The 21,661-nt window shown below is 48.1% G+C and overlaps 1 protein-coding gene across 5 annotated transcripts in view; it reads left to right on the forward strand.

The window, feature by feature from the left end:
* The window catches only part of BTBD2 (BTB domain containing 2), a 127,994-nt gene that overhangs the window by 18,622 nt on the left and 87,711 nt on the right, over positions 1 to 21,661 (forward strand). For 4 of the 5 annotated variants that reach the window (XM_063914802.1, XM_063914803.1, XM_063914804.1 and 1 more), the window contains exon 2: positions 9,646 to 9,765. The exons of the other annotated variant lie outside the window; for it this stretch is intronic. In XM_063914802.1, coding sequence (XP_063770872.1) covers positions 9,646 to 9,765 — 120 coding nt within the window. The remainder of the gene's footprint in view (positions 1 to 9,645; positions 9,766 to 21,661) is intronic. 5 annotated transcript variants of the gene reach the window in all.

The raw sequence follows: 21,661 nt of genomic DNA on the forward strand, positions 1-21,661 counted from the left end.
ATGTGTTTCCTCCTCTGCCTCTCATACCAAAAGTATTGAGAATTATACGGCAAAGAGGCGTAAGAACGATACTAGTGGTTCCGGATTGGCCAAGAAGGACTTGGTACCCGGAACTTCAAGAGATGATCACGGAAGATCCGTGGCCTCTACCTCTAAGGAGGGACTTGCTTCAGCAGGGTCCCTGTCTGTTTCAAGACTTACCGCGGCTGCGTTTGACGGCATGGCAGTTGAACGCCGGATCCTAAAGGAAAAAGGCATGCCGGAAGAAGTCATTCCTACTTTGATTAAAGCAAGGAAGGAAGTAACCGTGCAACACTATCACCGCATTTGGCGAAGATGTGTTGCGTGGTGCGAGGATCGGAGTGCTCCGACGGAGGAATTTCAACTGGGTCGATTCCTACATTTCCTGCAATCAGGATTGTCTATGGGTCTCAAATTGGGATCTATTAAGGTTCAAATTTCGGCCCTGTCGATTTTCTTTCAAAAAGAATTGGCTTCAGTTCCTGAAGTCCAGACTTTTGTTAAGGGAGTGCTGCATATACAGCCTCCTGTGGTGCCTCCAGTGGCACCGTGGGATCTCAATGTGGTTTTGGAATTTCTAAAATCTCATTGGTTTGAACCACTAAAAAAGGTGGATTTAAAATATCTCACATGGAAAGTGACCATGTTACTAGCCCTGGCTTCGGCCAGGAGAGTGTCAGAACTGGCAGCTTTATCTTACAAAAGCCCATATCTGATTTTCCATTCGGACAGGGCAGAACTGCGGACTCGTCCGCATTTTCTCCCTAAGGTGGTGTCAGCATTTCATCTGAACCAGCCTATTGTAGTGCCTGCGGCTACAAGTGACTTGGAGGACTCTAAGTTACTGGACGTTGTCAGAGCATTAAAAATATATATTGCAAGGACAGCTGGAGTCAGAAAATCTGACTCGTTGTTTATATTGTATGCACCCAACAAGATGGGTGCTCCTGCGTCTAAGCAGACGATTGCTCGTTGGATCTGTAGCACAATCCAACTTGCACATTCTGTGGCAGGCCTGCCACAGCCTAAATCTGTAAAGGCCCACTCCACAAGGAAGGTGGGCTCATCTTGGGCGGCTGCCCGAGGGGTCTCGGCATTACAACTTTGCCGAGCAGCTACGTGGTCAGGGGAGAACACGTTTGTAAAATTTTACAAATTTGATACTCTGGCTAAGGAGGACCTGGAGTTCTCTCATTCGGTGCTACAGAGTCATCCGCACTCTCCCGCCCGTTTGGGAGCTTTGGTATAATCCCCATGGTCCTTTCAGGAACCCCAGCATCCACTAGGACGATAGAGAAAATAAGAATTTACTTACCGATAATTCTATTTCTCGGAGTCCGTAGTGGATGCTGGGCGCCCATCCCAAGTGCGGATTATCTGCAATAATTGTACATAGTTATTGTTAACTAATTCGGGTTATTGTTTAGGAAGCCATCTTTCAGAGGCTCCTCTGTTATCATACTGTTAACTGGGTTTGATCACAAGTTGTACGGTGTGATTGGTGTGGCTGGTATGAGTCTTACCCGGGATTCAAAATTCCTCCCTTATTGTGTACGCTCGTCCGGGCACAGTACCTAACTGAGGCTTGGAGGAGGGTCATAGGGGGAGGAGCCAGTGCACACCACCTGATCGGAAAGCTTTACTTTTTGTGCCCTGTCTCCTGCGGAGCCGCTATTCCCCATGGTCCTTTCAGGAACCCCAGCATCCACTACGGACTCCGAGAAATAGAATTATCGGTAAGTAAATTCTTATTTTTTACCTTTATGTTCCCCCGCAGCGTTCTAAGAAGGTACCACATTATCAAATGCAGTCCTTTCGTTCCAATAAAAACAAGAAGGTACGAGGATCGTCCTTCGTTGCCAGAGGTAAAGGCAAGGGAAAAAGGCTGCACTCAGCTAGCTCCCAGGAGCAGAAGTCCTCCCCTACTTCTGCAAAGTCCACAGCATGACGCTGGGGCTTTCCGGGGGGGGGAGTCGGATCAAGTGGGGGCACGTCTTCGTCTTTTCAGCCACGTCTGGGTTCAATCACAGGTGGATCCCTGGGCAATAGAGATTGTTTCCCAGGGATACAGACTGGAATTCGAAGACATGCCCCCTCGCCAGTTTTTCAAATTGGCTCTGCCAGCTTCCCCGTCAGAGAGGGAGCTAGTGTTAGCGGCAATTCACAAACTGTACATTCAACAGGTGATAATCAAGGTTCCTCATCTCCAACAAGGAGAGGGTTATTATTCATCCCTGTTTGTGGTACCGAAACCGGACGGTTCGGTCAGACCCATTCTAAATCTAAAATCTCTGAACCTGTACTTGAAGAGGTTCAAGATGGAATCGCTCAGAATGGTCATCGCCAGCCTGGAGGGAGGGGATTGGATGGTGTTCCCGGACATAAAGGATGCGTACCTTCATGTTCCGATTTTTCCCCCTCACCAGGCGTTTCTGAGATTTGCAGTACAGGATTGTCACTACCAATTTCAGACGTTGCCGTTTGGTCTTTCCACGGCCCCGAGAATTTTCACCAAAGTAATGGCGGAAATGATGGTGCTCCTGCGCAAGCAGGGAGTCACAATTATTCCGTACTTGGACGATCTCCTTATAAAGGCGAGATCTCGGAAGAAGTTGCTGGACAGCGTGTCTCTGTCCGTGAAGACGTTGCAGAGGCACGGTTGGATTCTCAAATTTACCGAAATCCCAGCTAGTACCTGCAACGCGTCTGACCTTTTTGAGCCTGATTCTAGACACAGACCAAAAAAGAGTTTTTCTTCCGGTGGAGAAGGCTCAGGAGCTCATAGCCCTGGTCAGGAACCTTTTAAAACCAAAAAAGGTTTCTGTGCATCATTGCACAAATGTTCTGAAGATGGTGGCTTCATACGAGGCCATCCCCTTCGGCAGGTTCCATGCGAGGACCTTCCAATGGGACCTATTGGACAAATTGTCCGGGTCCCATCTACATTTGCAGAAACGGATCACCCTGTCTCCCAGGGCCAGGGTATCTCTCCTGTGGTGGCTGCACAGTGCTCACCTCCTAGAGGGTCGCAAATTCGGCATTCAGGACTGGATCCTGGTGACCACGGACGCGAGCCTCCGAGGTTGGGGAGCTGTCGCACTGGGAAGAAATTTCCAAGGTCTCTGGTCAAGCCTAGAGACTTGTCTCCACATCAATGTCCTGGAGTTAAGGGCCATTTACAACGCCCTACGCCTGGCGGAGGAATGGCTTCAGAACAAACCGGTTTTGATTCAGTCGGACAATGTCACGGCAGTGGCTCATGTAAACCGCCAAGGCGGCACAAGAAGCAGAGTGGCCATGGCAGAGGCGTCCAGGATTCTGCGCTGGGTGGAAGGCTATGTAAGCGCGTTATCAGCAGTGTTCATCCCGGGGGTGGACAACTGGGAGGCGGACTTCCTCAGCAGGAACGACCTGCATCCGGGAGAGTGGGGTCTTTATCAAGAAGTCTTCACACAGATCGTGGATCGGTGGGGACTGCCTCAAATAGACATGATGGCGTCCCGTCTCAACAAAAAGCTAAAGAGGTATTGCACCAGGTCAAGAGACCCTCAGGCGGTAGACGCTCTGGTGACACCATGGGTGTTCAGATCGGTCTATGTGTTTCCTCCTCTGCCTCTCATACCCAAGGTGTTGAGTTTAATAAGACTAAGAAGGGTCAGAACAATTCTCATTGTTCCATATTGGCCAAGGAGGACTTGGTATCCGGATCTGCAAGAGTTGCTCACAGAAGATCCGTGGCCTCTTCCTCTAAGGCAGGACCTGCTGCAGCAGGGGCCCTGTCTATTCCAAGACTTACCGCGGCTGCGTTTGACGGCATGGCGGTTGAACGCCGGATCCTAGCGGAAAAAGGGATTCCGGAGGAGGTCATTCCTACCTTGATCAAGGCTAGGAAGGATGTGACATCAAAACATTATCACCGTATATGGCGGAAATATGTTTCTTGGTGTGAGGCCAGAGCTGTTCCTACGGAGGAGTTCCATTCGGGCCGTCTGCTTCACTTCCTTCAAACGGGAGTGAATTTGGGCCTGAAATTAGGGTCCATAAAGGTCCAAATTTCGGCCTTATCCATTTTCTTTCAAAGCGAATTGGCTTCTCTTCCTGAAGTGCAGACTTTTGTGAAGGGCGTGCTGCATATTCAGCCTCCCTTTGTACCTCCGGTGGCGCCTTGGGATCTTAACGTGGTATTAAGTTTCCTCAAGTCACCTTGGTTTGAACCACTCAAAACAGTGGAGTTGAAATACCTCCCTTGGAAAGTGGTCATGTTGTTGGCCTTGGCTTCTGCAAGGCGTGTTTTGGAATTAGCGGCTTTATCATATAAAAGCCCATACCTGATTTTTCACGTGGATAGGGCAGAGTTGAGGACTCGTCCTCAATTTCTGCCCAATGTGGTCTCATCTTTTCATATGAACCAACCTATTGTCGTGCCTGTGGCTACACGGGACTTGGAGGATTCAGAGTCCCTGGATGTGGTCAGGGCTTTGAAGATTTATGTGACCAGAACAGCCAGGATCAGGAAGACGGAAGCTCTGTTTGTTCTGTATGCGGCCAACAAGGTTGGCGCTCCTGCTTCAAAGCAGACAATTGCTCGCTGGATCTGTAACACTATTCAGCAGGCGCATTCTATGGCAGGATTGCCATTGCCTAAATCGGTTAAGGCCCATTCCACTAGGAAGGTGGGCTCTTCTTGGGCGGCTGCCCGAGGGGTCTTGGCACTACAACTGTGCCGAGCTGCTACTTGGTCGGGGTCAAACACCTTTGCAAAGTTCTATAAGTTTGATACCCTGGCTGAGGAGGACCTCTTGTTTGCTCAATCGGTGCTGCAGAGTCATCCGCACTCTCCCGCCCGTTTGGGAGCTTTGGTATAATCCCCATGGTCCTTACGGAGTCCCCAGCATCCTCTAGGACGTTAGAGAAAATAAGATTTTACTTACCGGTAAATCTATTTCTCGTAGTCCGTAGAGGATGCTGGGCGCCCGTCCCAAGTGCGGACTTCTTCTGCAAGACTTGTATATAGTTATTGCTTACATAAGGGTTATGTTATAGTTGGTCGGTCTTGAACCGAGGCTATGTTAATTTTTCATACTGTTAACTGGGTAGTTTATCACAAGTTATACGGTGTGATTGGTGTGGCTGGTATGAATCTCGCTCTTAGATTACAAAAATCCTTTCCTCGTACTGTTCATATCCTCTGGGCACAGTTTCTCTAACGGAGGTCTGGAGGAGGGACATAGAGGGAGGAGCCAGTGCACACCCAGAATCCAAAGCTTTCTATAAGTGCCCTATCTCCTGCGGAGCCCGTCTATTCCCCATGGTCCTTAAGGAGTCCCCAGCATCCTCTACGGACTATGAGAAATAGATTAACCGGTAAGTAAAATCTTCTTTTTTTTTCTTTTTTTTTTTTTTTTACTTTGTTTTTAATTGATTTACCTAATTAAAGGTTACACATATATTTCTTATTGTGATGCACAATTGGTATTTTGATTATCTCATCAATTACATGATAGCTAAAAATAATAAATCTAATGGTGTGTACACACGGTGAGATTTTTTTCTTACGATTTTGACTATATAGTCAAAATCGTAAGAAAAGTTAGTGCAGATCGCAAGGTGAAAGTCACCTTGCGATCCCGATTTAATGCCGATGCGCGGTCGGCATCGCAAGAATAGATAGACTGTGCAGGCAAGTCAATTTTGACTATCCCTAAAGAAGAGAGTCAAAATTGCCACTTCAACAAAATCGCACATAGCCAGTATCGCAAGCACATAATGAGTGTGCTTGCGATACTGACTATGTGCTGACCTAGCCCGTCGCATAGTGAGAATCGGGCGTAGCCCGAATCTCACCGTGTCTATGGGCCATATGAGTGCTCCCGGGAAAAAAACTGTTTTGTCTTTCCTTTCACTTGAATTGTGTAATTAGTAAAGGCAACCCTGTTCCAGTAAATGATAGGTAATGAAGCCCATAGGCAGTGATGGGTAACGTTGACTAAAGATGGCGTTAGCTACCAAGCTCCGGAATTCAAAGCTTGCTAAATTCAGATATCTCCGATATCTGCTACAGTCTTCCCTAGATACACCCAGGGGTTGTTTGATATTTTTGACACAGTGTTTGCTAAAGTATTCATCTCCCTTTGCATTTTTCATGTTTTGTTGCCTCACAACCTGGAATTAAAATGCATTGTTTGAAGGTTTGTATCATTTCATTCACAGCACATTTTATTTTATTTTTTATTGTGAAGCAAACAACAAATAGGACAAAATAACAGAAAACTTCAGCGTGCATAACTATTCACCCCCCTAAAGTCAGTGCTTTGTAGAGCCACCTTTTGCGGCAATTACAGCTGCAAGTCGATTTGGATAAGTCTCTATGGGGTCGATTCAATTCGGCAACTTATGAATAGCGCCGGGAATTGGCTCCCGACGCTATTCAATTCAGCTCCAGTTAAGTCGGTGATGGCCCGTTCTCGCCGACTAAACAGGTTGAATTGTCGGGAGAACGGGCATTCTCCGACTTAACTGAACGGGCATTCTCCGACTTAACTCCCCGTCGCGAGGCTGATTTCCGACAGAATCAGCCTCGTGGCGGCCGCGAGGCAGCACTTTTGTCGGGTTTCTTCTCTCATCCCCCGGGGATGAGAGAAGAATTCCCGACAATTGCAGGTAACTAGCAGCTGATTTGAATAGCGTCTGGAGCTAATTCGCGGCGCTATTCATAAGTTGCCGAATGGAATCGACCCCTATGAGCTTGCCACATCTTGCCACTGGGATTTTTGCCAATTCCTCAAGACAAAACTTCCCCAGCTCCTTCATGTTGGATGGTTTCCGCTTGTGAACAGCAATCTTCAAGTCTGACCACAGATTCTCAATTGAATTGAGATCTGGGATTTGACTAGGCCGTTCCAACACATTTAAAGGTTTCCCCTTAAACCACTCGAGTGTTGCTTTAGCAGTATGCTCGGGCCATTGTCCAGCTGGAACAGGTTTTGCTCAAGAATATCCCTGTATTTAGCACCATCCATCTTTCCCTCGACTCAAAACAGTTTCCCAGTCCCTGCTGCTGAAAAACATCCAAACAGCGTGATGCTGCCACCACCATGTTTCACTGTGGTGATGGTGTTCTTGGGGTGATGGAATGTGTTGGGTTTGCGCCAGACATAGCGTTTTCCTTGGTGGCCAAAAAGTCAAATTTTAGTCTCATCTGAGCAGAGCACCTTCCTCCATACATTTGGGGAGTCGTCCGCATGCCTTTTGGCAAACTCAAAACGTGCCTTCTTATTTTTAACACTAAGTAATGGTTTTTTTTCTTGCCACTCTTCCATAAAGCCCAGCTCTATGGAGTGTATGGCTTATTGTGGTCACATGCGCAGATACACCAGTCTCTGCTGTGGAACTCTGCAGCTCCTTCAGGGTTACCTTTGGTCTCTATGCTGCCTCTCTGATTAATGCCCTCCTTGCCCGGTCTGTGAGTTTTGGTGGCCGGCCCTCTCTTGGCAGGTTTGCTGTGGTACCATGTTCTTTCCATTTGAAGATGGATTTGATGGTTCTCCGGGGGATCATCAAAGATTTGGATATATATATTTTTTTATTTTTTTTATAACCCAACCCTGACTTGTACTTCTCAACAACTTTGTCCCGGACTTGTTTGGAGAGCTCATTGGTCTTCATAGTGTGATGCCTCTTGCTTAGTGGTGTTGCAGCCTCTGGGGCCTTTCAGCAAAGGTGTGTTTATAGTGACAGATCATGTGACACTTAGATTGCACACAGGTGGACTTCATTTCAGTAATTATGTGATTTCTGAAGGTAATTGGTTGCACCAGAACTTTTGAGGGGCTTCATAGCAAAGGGGGTGAATACATATGCACGTGCCAATTTTCACATTTTTATTTATAAAAATTATTTTTCATGTAAATTTTTCTTATTTCACTTCACCAACTTAGACATAAAATTCAAATAAAAAAAATAAATTACAGGTTGTAGTGTTACAAAATAGGTAAAAAGCCAAGGGGGGTGAATACTTTAGCAAGGCACTGTAACTATACGCCAAAGGCTTGCAATTAGAGTAGCACGGTCAGATCGCTGAAGCTGTGGAGAGACATAAGCAACAACGTTTGGCAGAGGTCGAAGCTATACTTAAGTGATAGTCCCTAGCTAGATATGTAAATAGTATTATTTATTAACAAATGGTCCTGAGAAGTAGGAGTTTCATACATGAGGTTTAATCTCTCTCTCTCTCTCTCTCTCTCTCTCTCTCTCTCTCTCTCTCTCTCTCTCTCTCTCTCTCTCTCTCTCTCTCTCTCTCTCTCTCTTCTTCTCTCTGCTACTTTTGACCATTTTCTTCTCATACAAACACTACAATACCTAGGTCTTAAAGACACAGTCCTCTCTTGGTTCCTATCCTATCTAATTGCTCCTTCAGTGTTCACTTCTCTGAATCCACTTCCTCTTCGTTACCTCTTTCAGTTGGAGTACCACAAGGCTCGGTCTTGGGTCCTCTGCTTTTCTCAATCTATACCTCATCTCTTGGTAAACTAATCAGCTCTTTTGGATTTCAGTATCATCTGTACGCAGATGATACTCAAATCTACCTATCCTCCCCATATTTGTCACCATCTGTATTGGTCAGAGTCACTGAATGCCTTTCTGCTGTTTCATCTTGGATGTCATCTCGCCACCTCAAACTTAACATTTCCAAAACAGAGCTACTTTTATTTCCACCGGCCAATAGTAGTTACCAACCTGATATCTCTATCACTGTTGAGAACTCGACAATCAATCCTACCCCACATTTTGGGTCCCCTGGTATCTTTTCTGGGCCCTACACACTTTGTGATCCGCCGCTGGGCTGCCTGATGGCGGATACGGGGGACCCGGCGGCGGGCGGGGGGGGGGGGGGGCGCAGTGACCGGGGGGAAGTGACGTTTCTTCACTCCCCCTGTCACCCGGCTCCATAGCAGTGCAGGCAAATATGGACAAGATCATCCATATTGGCCTGCATGCACAAGGGACGGGGCACCAGCGATAAACAAGTGCAGGGCCGCGCATCGTTCATCGCTGGTGCCTCCACGCTGAAAGATATGAAAGGTATCTCGTTCATTAATGAACGAGATCGTTCATATCTTTCAGTATTATCGCCTAGTGTGTAGGGCCCATTAAACGCCCCACAGGGTGTGCAACAGTGTTTTTAATAAATTGTATTTTGTTATTGCTGTCCATTTGAACTTTTGAAACTTTTGCCCCTGTCGCTTCTTTTTCTCTAAAATGATTAGTTACCAGCAGTGGCGGATTTTGCCTATGGGCTGCAGGACCATAGAAACCGGGGCTATGCGCATGCGCACATGAGCCACCGCTTGTGCACATGCTCAGGTCCCGGCACCCGTCGGGTCTATTGCACAGGCGCAAGGACCCGGCTGGACGGGAACGCCGCCTCTTACCTCTCTCTGTCCCCTACATTGGCGGTGGCATCCTCTGCCCACCAAAGGTAGGAGCCACCGCTGGTTACCAGTATATTTGGCTTGCAGATTGAATGTGGAGTTTGCATTGCAACTTTTGATTATACAAGTATGTTGTGTTCTGATCTTAATTGGATTTGAATGTGTTTTTAATTTTCTTGTTTGTGTTTGTTAGGTTTGTTTTGGCAGTTGGAAGTGCAGTCTTTGATGCCATGTTTAATGGTGGCATGGCCACAACATCCACAGAAATTGAATTGCCAGATGTTGAACCTGCTGCTTTTCTTGCTTTGCTAAAGTAAGTTTTACATTTTGTAGAAGCCATTGTAGACCCAGTCTGTTTGGGTGCAATATGCATGGGCGCCCAAACACAATTGAATTGTGACATTTGTTTGGGCGTCTAAAAAGTCCCATTTAGATGGGATTTTTACACACACAAAACAATTGAATCAACCCTATTGTATTTGGCTATAACGTTAAATATTTTACTGTTTTAAGCAATAGACTCCATTCTCAGGGATGTGCAGCTGCTATGTCCTGTTAGTGCGGGGGAACGTTATTTATGTTACTGGTTGCGATGAGGTACCCCCCCTACTGATAGGCCAGACCGATCAACCTAGTATTTGGTGGTTTTCTTTACACCCTTTACAACCATGGCAGAATTTATTATACCAAAATTAATTGAAATTAGAGGTTTTAAAGTAGAGTTTGTTAGAAAAACTGTGATTTCTGTACACTGGCTCCAAAATGCAGTGTTACCTTGTGTCTGAAGCCCCTTCAACCCTGCACTCGCTCAAGAGTTTAATTAACTCAAATTTTCTGAGCATTCACAGTTAACTAAAAACATCCTAAGCCTGTTGGGCTATGAATTCCTAATTGGTATTTGTGGGCTTGATTAAGAGGTGGATGCTGCTGCATTTGTAATAGTGGACACTGTTGTAACAGCGGGAGTGAAAATATGCAAATTCTAATGTTGGCCTTTCCAACCAGTATGCAACGAAGTACAGTACAAGTGCTGAAGTGCCCACTTTCAGTCTCTGGACATTGCAGCTGTGTGGGTGGTTTTGACCACTCCATTGGCGCACCATTGACACTTGCGACAGCCTATGGCCTACTCAGTATTTCTCTGACGTCCTAGTGGATGCTGGGACTCCGTCAGGACCATGGGGAATAGCGGCTCCGCAGGAGACAGGGCACAAAATTTAAAAGTTTGACCACTAGGTGGTGTGTACTGGCTCCTCCCCCTATGACCCTCCTCCAAGCCTCAGTTAGGTTTTTGTGCCCGTCCGAGCAGGGTGCAATCTAGGTGGCTCTCCTAAAGAGCTGCTTAGAAAAAGTTTGCTAGGTTTTTTATTTTCAGTGAGTCCTGCTGGCAACAGGCTCACTGCAACGAGGGACTTAGGGGAGAAGAAGTGAACTCACCTGCGTGCAGGATGGATTTGCTTCTTAGGCTACTGGACACTAGCTCCAGAGGGACGATCACAGGTACAGCCTGGATGGGTCACCGGTGCCGCGCCGCCGACCCCCTTGCAGATGCCGAATAGAGAAGAGGTCCAGAAACCGGCGGCAGAAGACGTCTCAGTCTTCATGAGGTAGCGCACAGCACTGCAGCTGTGCGCCATTGCTCTCCGCACACTTCACACCAGCGGTCACTGAGGGTGCAGGGCGCTGGGGGGGGGCGCCCTGGGCAGCAATGTAATATACCTATTCTGGCTAAAATATATCACATATAGCCCCTGGGGCTATATGGATGTATTTAACCCCTGCCAGGTTCCAAAAAAACCGGGAGAAGAAGCCCGCCGAAAAGGGGGCGGGGCCTATTCTCCTCAGCACACAGCGCCATTTTCCTGCCCAGCTCCGCTGCGAGGAAGGCTCCCAGGACTCTCCCCTGCACTGCACTACAGAAACAGGGTAAAAACAGAGAGGGGGGGCACTTATTGGCGATATTTATAATATTTGAGCTGCTATAAAGGGAACACACTTATTAAGGTTGTCCCTATATATATTTATAGCGCTTGGGTGTGTGCTGGCAAACTCTCCCTCTGTCTCCCCAAAGGGCTAGTGGGGTCCTGTCTTCTATCAGAGCATTCCCTGTGTGTCTGCTGTGTGTCGGTACGTGTGTGTCGACATGTATGAGGACGATGTTGGCGTGGAGGCGGAGCAATTGCCTGTAATGGTGATGTCACCCCCTAGGGAGTCGACACCAGAATGGATGGCTTTGTTTATGGAATTACGGGATAGTGTCAGCACGCTACAAAAGTCGGTTGACGACATGAGACAGCCGGCAAACCAGTTAGTACCTGTCCAGGCGTCTCAGACACCGTCAGGGGCTGTAAAACGCCCTTTACCTCAGTCGGTCGACACAGACCCAGACACTGACACTGAATCCAGTGTCGACGGTGATGAAACAAACGTATTTTCTCTATCGTCCTAGTGGATGCTGGGGTTCCTGAAAGGACCATGGGGAATAGCGGCTCCGCAGGAGACAGGGCACAAAAGTAAAGCTTTCCGATCAGGTGGTGTGCACTGGCTCCTCCCCCTATGACCCTCCTCCAAGCCAGTTAGATTTTTGTGCCCGGCCGAGAAGGGTGCAATCTAGGTGGCTCTCCTAAAGAGCTGCTTAGAAAAGTTTAGCTTAGGTTTTTTATTTTACAGTGAGTCCTGCTGGCAACAGGATCACTGCAACGAGGGACTTAGGGGAGAAGAAGTGAACTCACCTGCGTGCAGGATGGATTGGCTTCTTGGCTACTGGACATTAGCTCCAGAGGGACGATCACAGGTACAGCCTGGATGGTCACCGGAGCCTTGCCGCCGGCCCCCTTGCAGATGCTGAAGTAAGAAGAGGTCCAGAATCGGCGGCAGAAGACTCCTCAGTCTTCTAAAGGTAGCGCACAGCACTGCAGCTGTGCGCCATTTTCCTCTCAGCACACTTCACACGGCAGTCACTGAGGGTGCAGGGCGCTGGGAGGGGGGCGCCCTGGGAGGCAAATGAATACCTATTTTGGCTAAAAATACCTCACATATAGCCTCCGGAGGCTATATGGAGATATTTAACCCCTGCCAGAATCCGTTAAGAGCGGGAGACGAGGCCGCCGAAAAAGGGGCGGGGCCTATCTCCTCAGCACACAGCGCCATTTTCCCTCACAGAAAGGCTGGAAGGAAGGCTCACAGGCTCTCCCCTGCACTGCACTACAGAAACAGGGTTAAAACAGAGAGGGGGGGCACTAATTTGGCGATATGCTTATATATTAAGATGCTATAAGGGAAAACACTTATATAAGGTTGTCCCTATATAATTATAGCGTTTTTGGTGTGTGCTGGCAAACTCTCCCTCTGTCTCTCCAAAGGGCTAGTGGGTCCTGTCCTCTATCAGAGCATTCCCTGTGTGTGTGCTGTGTGTCGGTACGTGTGTGTCGACATGTAGGAGGACGATGTTGGTGAGGAGGCGGAGCAATTGCCTGTAATGGTGATGTCACTCTCTAGGGAGTCGACACCGGAATGGATGGCTTATTTAGGAAATTACGTGATAATGTCAACACGCTGCAAGGTCGGTTGACGACATGAGACGGCCGACAAACAATTAGTACCGGTCCAGACGTCTCAAAAACACCGTCAGGGGTTTTAAAACGCCCGTTTACTTTAGTCGGTCGACACAGACACAGACAGGGACACTGAATCCAGTGTCGACGGTGAATAAACAAACGTATTCCTTATTAGGGCCACACGTTAAAGGCAATGAAGGAGGTGTTACATATTTCTGATACTACAAGTACCACAAAAGAGGGTATTATGTGGGATGTGAAAAAACTACCATAGTTTTTCCTGAATCAGATAAATTAAATAAAGTGTGTGATGATGCGTGGGTTCCCCCCGATAGAAAATTATGGGCGGTATACCCTTTCCCGCCAGAAGTTAGGGCGCGTTGGGAAACACCCCTTAAGGTGGATAAGGCGCTCACACGCTTATCAAAACAAGTGGCGGTACCGTCTATAGATAGGGCCGTCCTCAAGGACCAGCTGACAGGAGGCTGGAAAATATCATAAAAAGTATATACACACATACTGGTGTTATACTGCGACCAGCGATCGCCTCAGCCTGGATGTGCAGAGCTGGGGTGGCTTGGTCGGATTCCCTGACTAAAAATATTGATACCCTTGACAGGGACAGTATTTTATTGACTATACTATATATGCGAGATGCACAGAGGGATATTTGCACTCTGGCATCATGAGTAAATGCGATGTCCATAACTGCCAGAAGATGTTATGGACACGACAGTGGTCAGGTGATGCAGATTCCAAACGGCACAAAGGTGTATTGCCGTATAAAGGAAGAGGAGTTATTTGGGGTCGGTCCATCGGACCTGGTGGCCACGGCAACTGATGGAAAATCCACAGTTTTTTACCCTAAGTCACATCTCTGCAGAAAAAGACACCGTCTTTTCAGCCTCAGTCCTCTCGTCCCTATAAGATCATATCTGCCCAGGGATAGAGGAAAGGGAAGAAGACTGCAGCAGGCAGCCCATTCCCAGGAACAGAAGCGTTCCACCGCTTCTGACAAGTTCTCAGCATGGCGCTGAGACCGTACAGGACCCCTGGATCCTACAAGTAGTATCCCGGGGGTACAGATTGGAATGTCGAGACGTTTCCCCTTCGCAGGCTCCTGAAGTCTGCTTTACCAAGTCTCCCTCCGACAAGGAGGCAGTATGGGAAAAAATTCACAAGCTGTATTCCCAGCAGGTGATAATTAAATTACCCCTCCTACTACAAGAAAAGGGGTATTATTCCACACTATATTGTGGTACTGAAGCCAGAAGGCTAGGTGAGACTTATTCTAAAAAATTTTTTTTGAACACTTACAAAGGTTCAAATCAAGATGGAGTCACTCAGAGCAGTGATAACGAACCAGGAAGAAGGGGACTATATAGTGTCCCGGGACATCAGGGATGCTTACCTCTATGTCCCAAATTTGCCCTTCTCACTAAGGGTACCTCAGGTTCGTGGTGCAGAACTGTCACTATCAGTTCCAGACGCTGCCGTTTGGATTGTCCACGGCACCCCGGGTCTTTACCAAGGTAATGGCCGAAATGATGATTCTTCTTCGAAGAAAAGGCGTCTTAATTATCCCTTACTTGGACGATCTCCTGATAAGGGCATAGTCCAGGGAACAGTTGGAGGTCGGAGTAGCACTATCTCGGATACTGCTACAACAGCACGGGTGGATTCTAAATATTCCAAAATCGCAGCTGATCCCGACGACACGTCTGCTGTGCCTAGGGATGATTCTGGACACAGTCCAGAAAAAGGTGTTTCTCCCGGAAGAGAAAGCCAGGGAGTTATCCGAGCTAGTCAGGAACCTCCTAAAAACAGTGCATCATTGCACAAGGGTCCTGGTAAAAATGGTGGCTTCCTACGAAGCAATTCCATTCGGCAGATTTCACGCAAGAACTTTTCAGTGGGATCTGCTGGACAAATGGTCCGGATCGCATCTTCAGATGCATCAGCGGATAACCCTATATCCAAGGACAAGGGTGTCTCTCCTGTGGTGGTTATAGAGTGCTCATCTTCTAGAGGGCCGCAGATTCGGCATTCAGGATTGGATGCTGGTGACCACGGAGCCCAGCCCGAGAGGCTGGGGAGCAGTCACACAAGGAAAAAATTTCCAGGGAGTGTGATCAAGTCTGGAGACTTTTCTCCACATAAATATACTGGAGCTAAGGGTAAATTTATAATGCTCTAAGCTTAGCAAGACCTCTGCTTCAAGGTCAGCCGGTATTGATCCAGTGGGAAAAACATCACGGCAGTCGCCCACGTAAACAGACAGGGCGACACAAGAAGCAGGAGGGAAATGGCAAAAACTGCAAGGACTTTTCGCTGGGCGGAAAATCATGTGATAGCACTGTCAGCAGTGTTTCATCCCGGGAATGGAAACTGGGAAGCAGACTTCCTCAGCAGACACGACCTCCACCCGGGAGAGTGGAAACTTCATCGGGAAGTTTTTTCCACATGATTGTAAACCGTTGGGAAATACCAAAGGTGGACATGATGGCGTCCCGTCTGAACAAAAAACGGGACAGGTATTGCGCCAGGTCAAGAGACCCTCAGGCAATAGCTGTGGACGTTCTGGTAACACCGTGGGTGTACCAGTCGGTGTATGTGTTCCCTCCTCTGCTTCTCATACCTAAGGTGCTGAGAATTATAAGACGTAGAGGAGTAAGAACTATACTCATGGCTCCGGATTGGCCAAGAAGGACTTGGTACCCGGAACTTCAAGAGATGCTTACAGAGGTCTTATGGCCTCTGCCGCTAAGAAGGGACTTGCTTCAGCAAGTACCATGTCTGTTCCAAGACTTACCGCAGCTGCGTTTGTCGGCATGGCGGTGGAAAGCCGGATCCTAAGGGAAAAAGGCATTCCGGAAGAGGTCATTCCTACCCTGGTCAAAGCCAGAAAGGAGGTGACCGCACAACATTATCACCAAATGTGGCGAAAATATGTTGCGTGGTGTGAGGCCAGGAAGGCCCCACAAAGAAATTTCAACTCGGTCGTTTCCTGCATTTCCTGCAAACAGGAGTGTCTATGGGCCTCAAATTGGGGTCCATTAAGGTTCAAATTTCGGCCCTGTCGATTTTCTTCCAGAAAGAATTGGCTTCAGTTCCTGAAGTCTAGAAATTTGTCAAGGGAGTATTGCATATACAACCCCCTTTTGTGCCTCCAGTGGCACTGTGGGATCTCAACGTAGTTCTGGGATTCCTCAAATCACATTGGTTTACAACCAGTCAAATCTGTGGATTTGAAGCATCTCACATGAAAAGTGACCATGCTCTTGGCCCTGGCCTGGACCAGGCGAGTGTCAAATTGGCGGTTTTTTCTCAAAAAAGCCCATATCTGTTTGTCCATTCGGACAGGGCAGAGCTGCGGACTCGTCCCCAGTTCTCTCCCTAAGGTGGTGTCAGTGTTTCACCTGAACCAGCTTATTGTGGTGCCTTGCACCTACTAGGGACTTGGAGGACTCCAAGTTGCTAGATGTTGTCAGGGCCCTGAAAATATGTTCCAGGACGGCTGGAGTCAGGAAAACTGACTTGCTGTTATCCTGTATGCACCCAACAAACTGGGTGCTCTTGCTTCTAAGCATACTTTTGCTAGTTGGATGTGTAATACAATTCAGCTTGCACATTCTGTGGCAGGCCTGCCACAGCCAAAATATGTAAAGGCCCATTCCACAAGGAAGGTGGGCTCATCTTGGGCGGCTGCCCGAGGGGTCTCGGCTTTACAACTTTGCCGAGCAGCTACTTGGTCAGGGGCAAACACGTTTGCCAAATTCTACAAATTTGATACCCTGGCTAAGGAGGACCTGGAGTTCTCTCATTCGGTGCTGCAGAGTCATCCGCACTCTCCCGCCCGTTTGGGAGCTTTGGTATAATCCCCATGGTCCTTTCAGGAACCCCAGCATCCACTAGGACGATAGAGAAAATAAGAATTTACTTACCGATAATTCTATTTCTCGGAGTCCGTAGTGGATGCTGGGCGCCCATCCCAAGTGCGGATTATCTGCAATACTTGTACATAGTTACAAAAATCGGGTTATTATTGTTGTGAGCCATCTTTTCAGAGGCTCCGCTGTTATCATACTGTTAACTGGGTTAAGATCACAAGTTGTACGGTGTGATTGGTGTGGCTGGTATGAGTCTTACCCGGGATTCAAAATTCCTCCCTTATTGTGTACGCTCGTCCGGGCACAGTACCTAACTGGCTTGGAGGAGGGTCATAGGGGGAGGAGCCAGTGCACACCACCTGATCGGAAAGCTTTACTTTTGTGCCCTGTCTCCTGCGGAGCCGCTATTCCCCATGGTCCTTTCAGGAACCCCAGCATCCACTACGGACTCCGAGAAATAGAATTATCGGTAAGTAAATTCTTATTTTCCAGTAGGGCCACACGTTATATGATCACGGCAATGAAGGAGGCTTTGCATATCTCTGATACTGCAAGTACCACAAAAAGGGGTATTATGTGGGGTGTGAAAAAACTACCGATAGTTTTTCCTGAATCAGAGGAACTGAATGAAGTGTGTGATGAAGCGTGGGTTACCCCAGATAGAAAACTGCTAATTTCAAAGAAGTTATTGGCATTATACCCTTTCCCGCCAGAGGTTAGGGCGCGCTGGGAAACACCTCCTAGGGTGGATAAGGCGCTCACACGCTTATCAAAGCAAGTGGCGTTACCGTCTCCTGATACGGCCGCCCTCAAGGATCCAGCTGATAGGAGGCTGGAGAATACATTAAAAAGTATATACACACATACGGGTGTTATACTGAGACCAGCAATCGCCTCAGCCTGGATGTGCAGTGCTGGCGTGGCTTGGTCGGAGTCACTGTCTGAAAATATTGATACCCTGGATAGGGACAGTATTTTACTGACTATAGAGCAGTTAAAGGATGCATTTCTTTATATGCGAGATGCACAGAGAGATATTTGCACTCTGGCATCAAGAGTAAGTGCGATGTCCATATCTGCCAGAAGAAGTTTATGGACGCGCCAGTGGTCAGGTGATGCGGATTCCAAACGACATATGGAAGTATTGCCGTATAAGGGGGAGGAATTATTTGGGGTCGGTCTATCGGATCTGGTGGCAACGGCCGGAAAATCCACCTTTTTACCCCAGGTCACCTCCCAGCAGAAAAAGCCGCAGGCTTTTCAGCCGCAGTCCTTTCGTTCCTATAAGAACAAACGAGCAAAAGGACATTCCTATTTGCCCCGAGGCAAAGGAAAGGGTAAGAGACTGCAACAAGCAGCTCCTTCCCAGGAGCAGAAGCCCTTCCCGGCTTCTACAAAGGCGTCGGCATGACGCTGGGACCTTACAAGCAGACTCAGGGGCGGTGGGGGGTCGCCTCAAACATTTCAGCGCACAGTGGGCTCACTCGCAGGTGGACCCCTGGATCCTGCAGGTAGTATCTCAGGGTTACAGGTTGGAATTCGAGAAGTCCCCTCCTCGCCGTTTCCTAAAGTCTGCTTTGCCAACGTCTCCCTCCGACAGGGCGACGGTATTGGAGGCCATTCACAAGCTGTATTCTCAGCAGGTGATAGTCAAGGTACCCCTCCTACAACAGGGACAGGGGTATTAATCCACGCTATTTGTGGTACCGAAGCCTGACGGCTCGGTAAGACCGATTCTAAATCTAAAATCTCTGAACCTGTACATACAAAAATTCAAGTTCAAGATGGAGTCACTCAGAGCAGTGATAGCGAATCTGGAAGAAGGGGATTTTATGGTGTCCTTGGACATCAAGGATGCTTACCTTCATGTTCCAATTTGTCCTTCACACCAAGGGTACCTCAGGTTCGTGGTCCAAAACTGTCATTATCAGTTTCAGACGCTGCCGTTTGGATTGTCCACGGTACCCCGGGTCTTTACCAAGGTAATGGCCGAAATGATGATCCTTCTTCGAAGAGAAGGCGTCTTAATTATCCCTTACTTGGACGATCTCCTGATAAGGGCAAGATCCAGAGAACAGCTGGAGGTCGGAGTAGCACTAACCCAAGTAGTGCTCCAACAACACGGGTGGATTCTGAATTTTCCAAAATCCCAACTGATCCCGACGACACGTCTGTTGTTCCTAGGGATGATTCTGGACACTGTTCAGAAAAAGGTATTTCTTCCGGAGGAGAAAGCCAGGGAGTTATCCGATCTAGTCAGGAACCTCCTAAAACCAGGAAAAGTATCTGTGCATCAATGCACAAGAGTCCTGGGAAAAATGGTAGCTTCTTACGAAGCGATTCCATTCGGCAGATTCCATGCACGAACTTTTCAGTGGGATCTGCTGGACAAATGGTCCGGATCGCATCTGCAGATGCATCAGCGGATAAAATTGTCCACAAGGACAAGAGTGTCTCTGCTATGGTGGTTGCAGAGTGCTCATCTGTTAGAGGGCCGCAGATTCGGCATACAGAACTGGGTCCTAGTGACCACGGATGCCAGCCTGAGAGGCTGGGGAGCGGTCACACAGGGAAGAAACTTCCAGGGCGTGTGGTCAAGCCTGGAGACGTCTCTTCACATAAATATACTGGAGCTAAGAGCAATCTACAATGCTCTAAGCCTGGCAAAACCTCTGCTTCAGGGTCAGCCGGTGTTGATTCAGTCGGACAACATCACGGCAGTCGCCCACGTAAACAGACAGGGCGGCACAAGAAGCAGGAGGGCAATGGCAGAAGCTGCAAGGATTCTCCGCTGGGCAGAAAATCATGTGTTAGCACTGTCAGCTGTGTTCATCCCGGGAGTGGACCTGGACAGGTATTGCGCCAGGTCAAGAGACCCTCAGGCAATAGCTGTAGACGCTCTGGTAACACCATGGGTGTACCAGTCAGTGTATGTGTTTCCTCCTCTGCCTCTCATACCAAAAGTACTGAGAATTATACGGCAAAGGGGAGTAAGAACGATACTCGTGGCTCCGGATTGGCCAAGAAGACCTTGGTACCCGGAACTTCAGGAGATGCTCACGGAAGATCCGTGGCCTCTACCTCTAAGACTGGACCTGCTTCAGCAGGGACCGTGTCTATTCCAAGACTTACCGCGGCTGCGTTTGACGGCATGGCGGTTGAACGCCGAATCCTAAGGGAAAAAGGCATTCCGGAAGAGGTCATCCCTACCCTGGTAAAAGCCAGGAAGGAGGTGACTGCACAACATTATCACCGCATTTGGAGAAAATATGTTGCGTGGTGTGAGGCCAGGAAGGCCCCGACGGAGGAATTTCAACTGGGTCGATTCCTACATTTCCTGCAAACAGGATTGTCTATGGGCCTCAAATTAGGGTCCATTAAGGTTCAAATTTCGGCCCTGTCGATTTTCTTCCAGAAAGAATTGGCTTCAGTTCCTGAAGTCCAGACTTTTGTAAAAGGAGTACTACATATACAGCCCCCGGTTGTGCCCCCAGTGGCACCGTGGGATCTTAATGTAATTTTGGATTTTCTCAAATCCCATTGGTTTGAGCCACTCAAATCGGTGGATTTGAAATATCTTACATGGAAAGTAACCATGCTACTGGCCCTGGCTTCAGCCAGGAGAGTGTCAGAATTGGCGGCTTTATCGTATAAAAGCCCATATCTGATTTTCCATTCGGACAGGGCAGAACTGCGGACGCGTCCTCACTTTCTGCCTAAGGTGGTTTCAGCGTTTCACCTGAACCAGCCTATTGTGGTGCCTGCGGCTACTAGCGATTTGGAGGATTCCAAGTTGCTGGACGTTGTCAGAGCATTGAAAATATATATTTCAAGGACGGCTGGAGTCAGAAAATCTGACTCGCTGTTTATACTGTATGCACCCAACAAGCTGGGTGCTCCTGCTTCTAAGCAGACGATTGCTCGTTGGATTTGTAGCACAATTCAACTTGCACATTCTGTGGCAGGCCTGCCACAGCCTAAATCTGTCAAGGCCCATTCCACAAGGAAGGTGGGCTCATCTTGGGCGGCTGCCCGAGGGGTCTCGGCATTACAACTCTGCCGAGCAGCTACGTGGTCAGGGGAGAACACGTTTGTAAAATTCTACAAATTTGATACCCTGGCTAAGGAGGACCTGGAGTTCTCTCATTCGGTGCTGCAGAGTCATCCGCACTCTCCCGCCCGTTTGGGAGCTTTGGTATAATCCCCATGGTCCTGACGGAGTCCCAGCATCCACTAGGACGTCAGAGAAAATAAGATTTTACTTACCGATAAATCTATTTCTCGTAGTCCGTAGTGGATGCTGGGCGCCCATCCCAAGTGCGGATTGTCTGCAATACTTGTACATAGTTATTGTTACAAAAAAATCGGGTTGTTATTGTTGTGAGCCGTCTGTTAAGAGGCTCCTACGTTTGTCATACTGTTAACTGGGTTCAGATCACAAGTTGTACGGTGTCATTGATGTGGCTGGTATGAGTCTTACCCGGGATTCAAAATCCTTCCTTATTGTGTACGCTCGTCCGGGCACAGTATCCTAACTGAGGCTTGGAGGAGGGTCATAGGGGGAGGAGCCAGTACACACCACCTAGTGGTCAAACTTTTAAATTTTGTGCCCTGTCTCCTGCGCTATTCCCCATGGTCCTGAAGGAGTCCCAGCATCCACTACGGACTACGAGAAATAGATTTATCGGTAAGTAAAATCTTATTTTCCTTTAATTCCTCTAAACATGGCCTCTGGTTGTAGATCAGCATTTCTGAATGCAGC

This window comes from Pseudophryne corroboree, chromosome 1, assembly GCF_028390025.1.
Source record: "Pseudophryne corroboree isolate aPseCor3 chromosome 1, aPseCor3.hap2, whole genome shotgun sequence".
Classification (NCBI taxonomy): Eukaryota; Metazoa; Chordata; class Amphibia; order Anura; family Myobatrachidae; genus Pseudophryne; species Pseudophryne corroboree.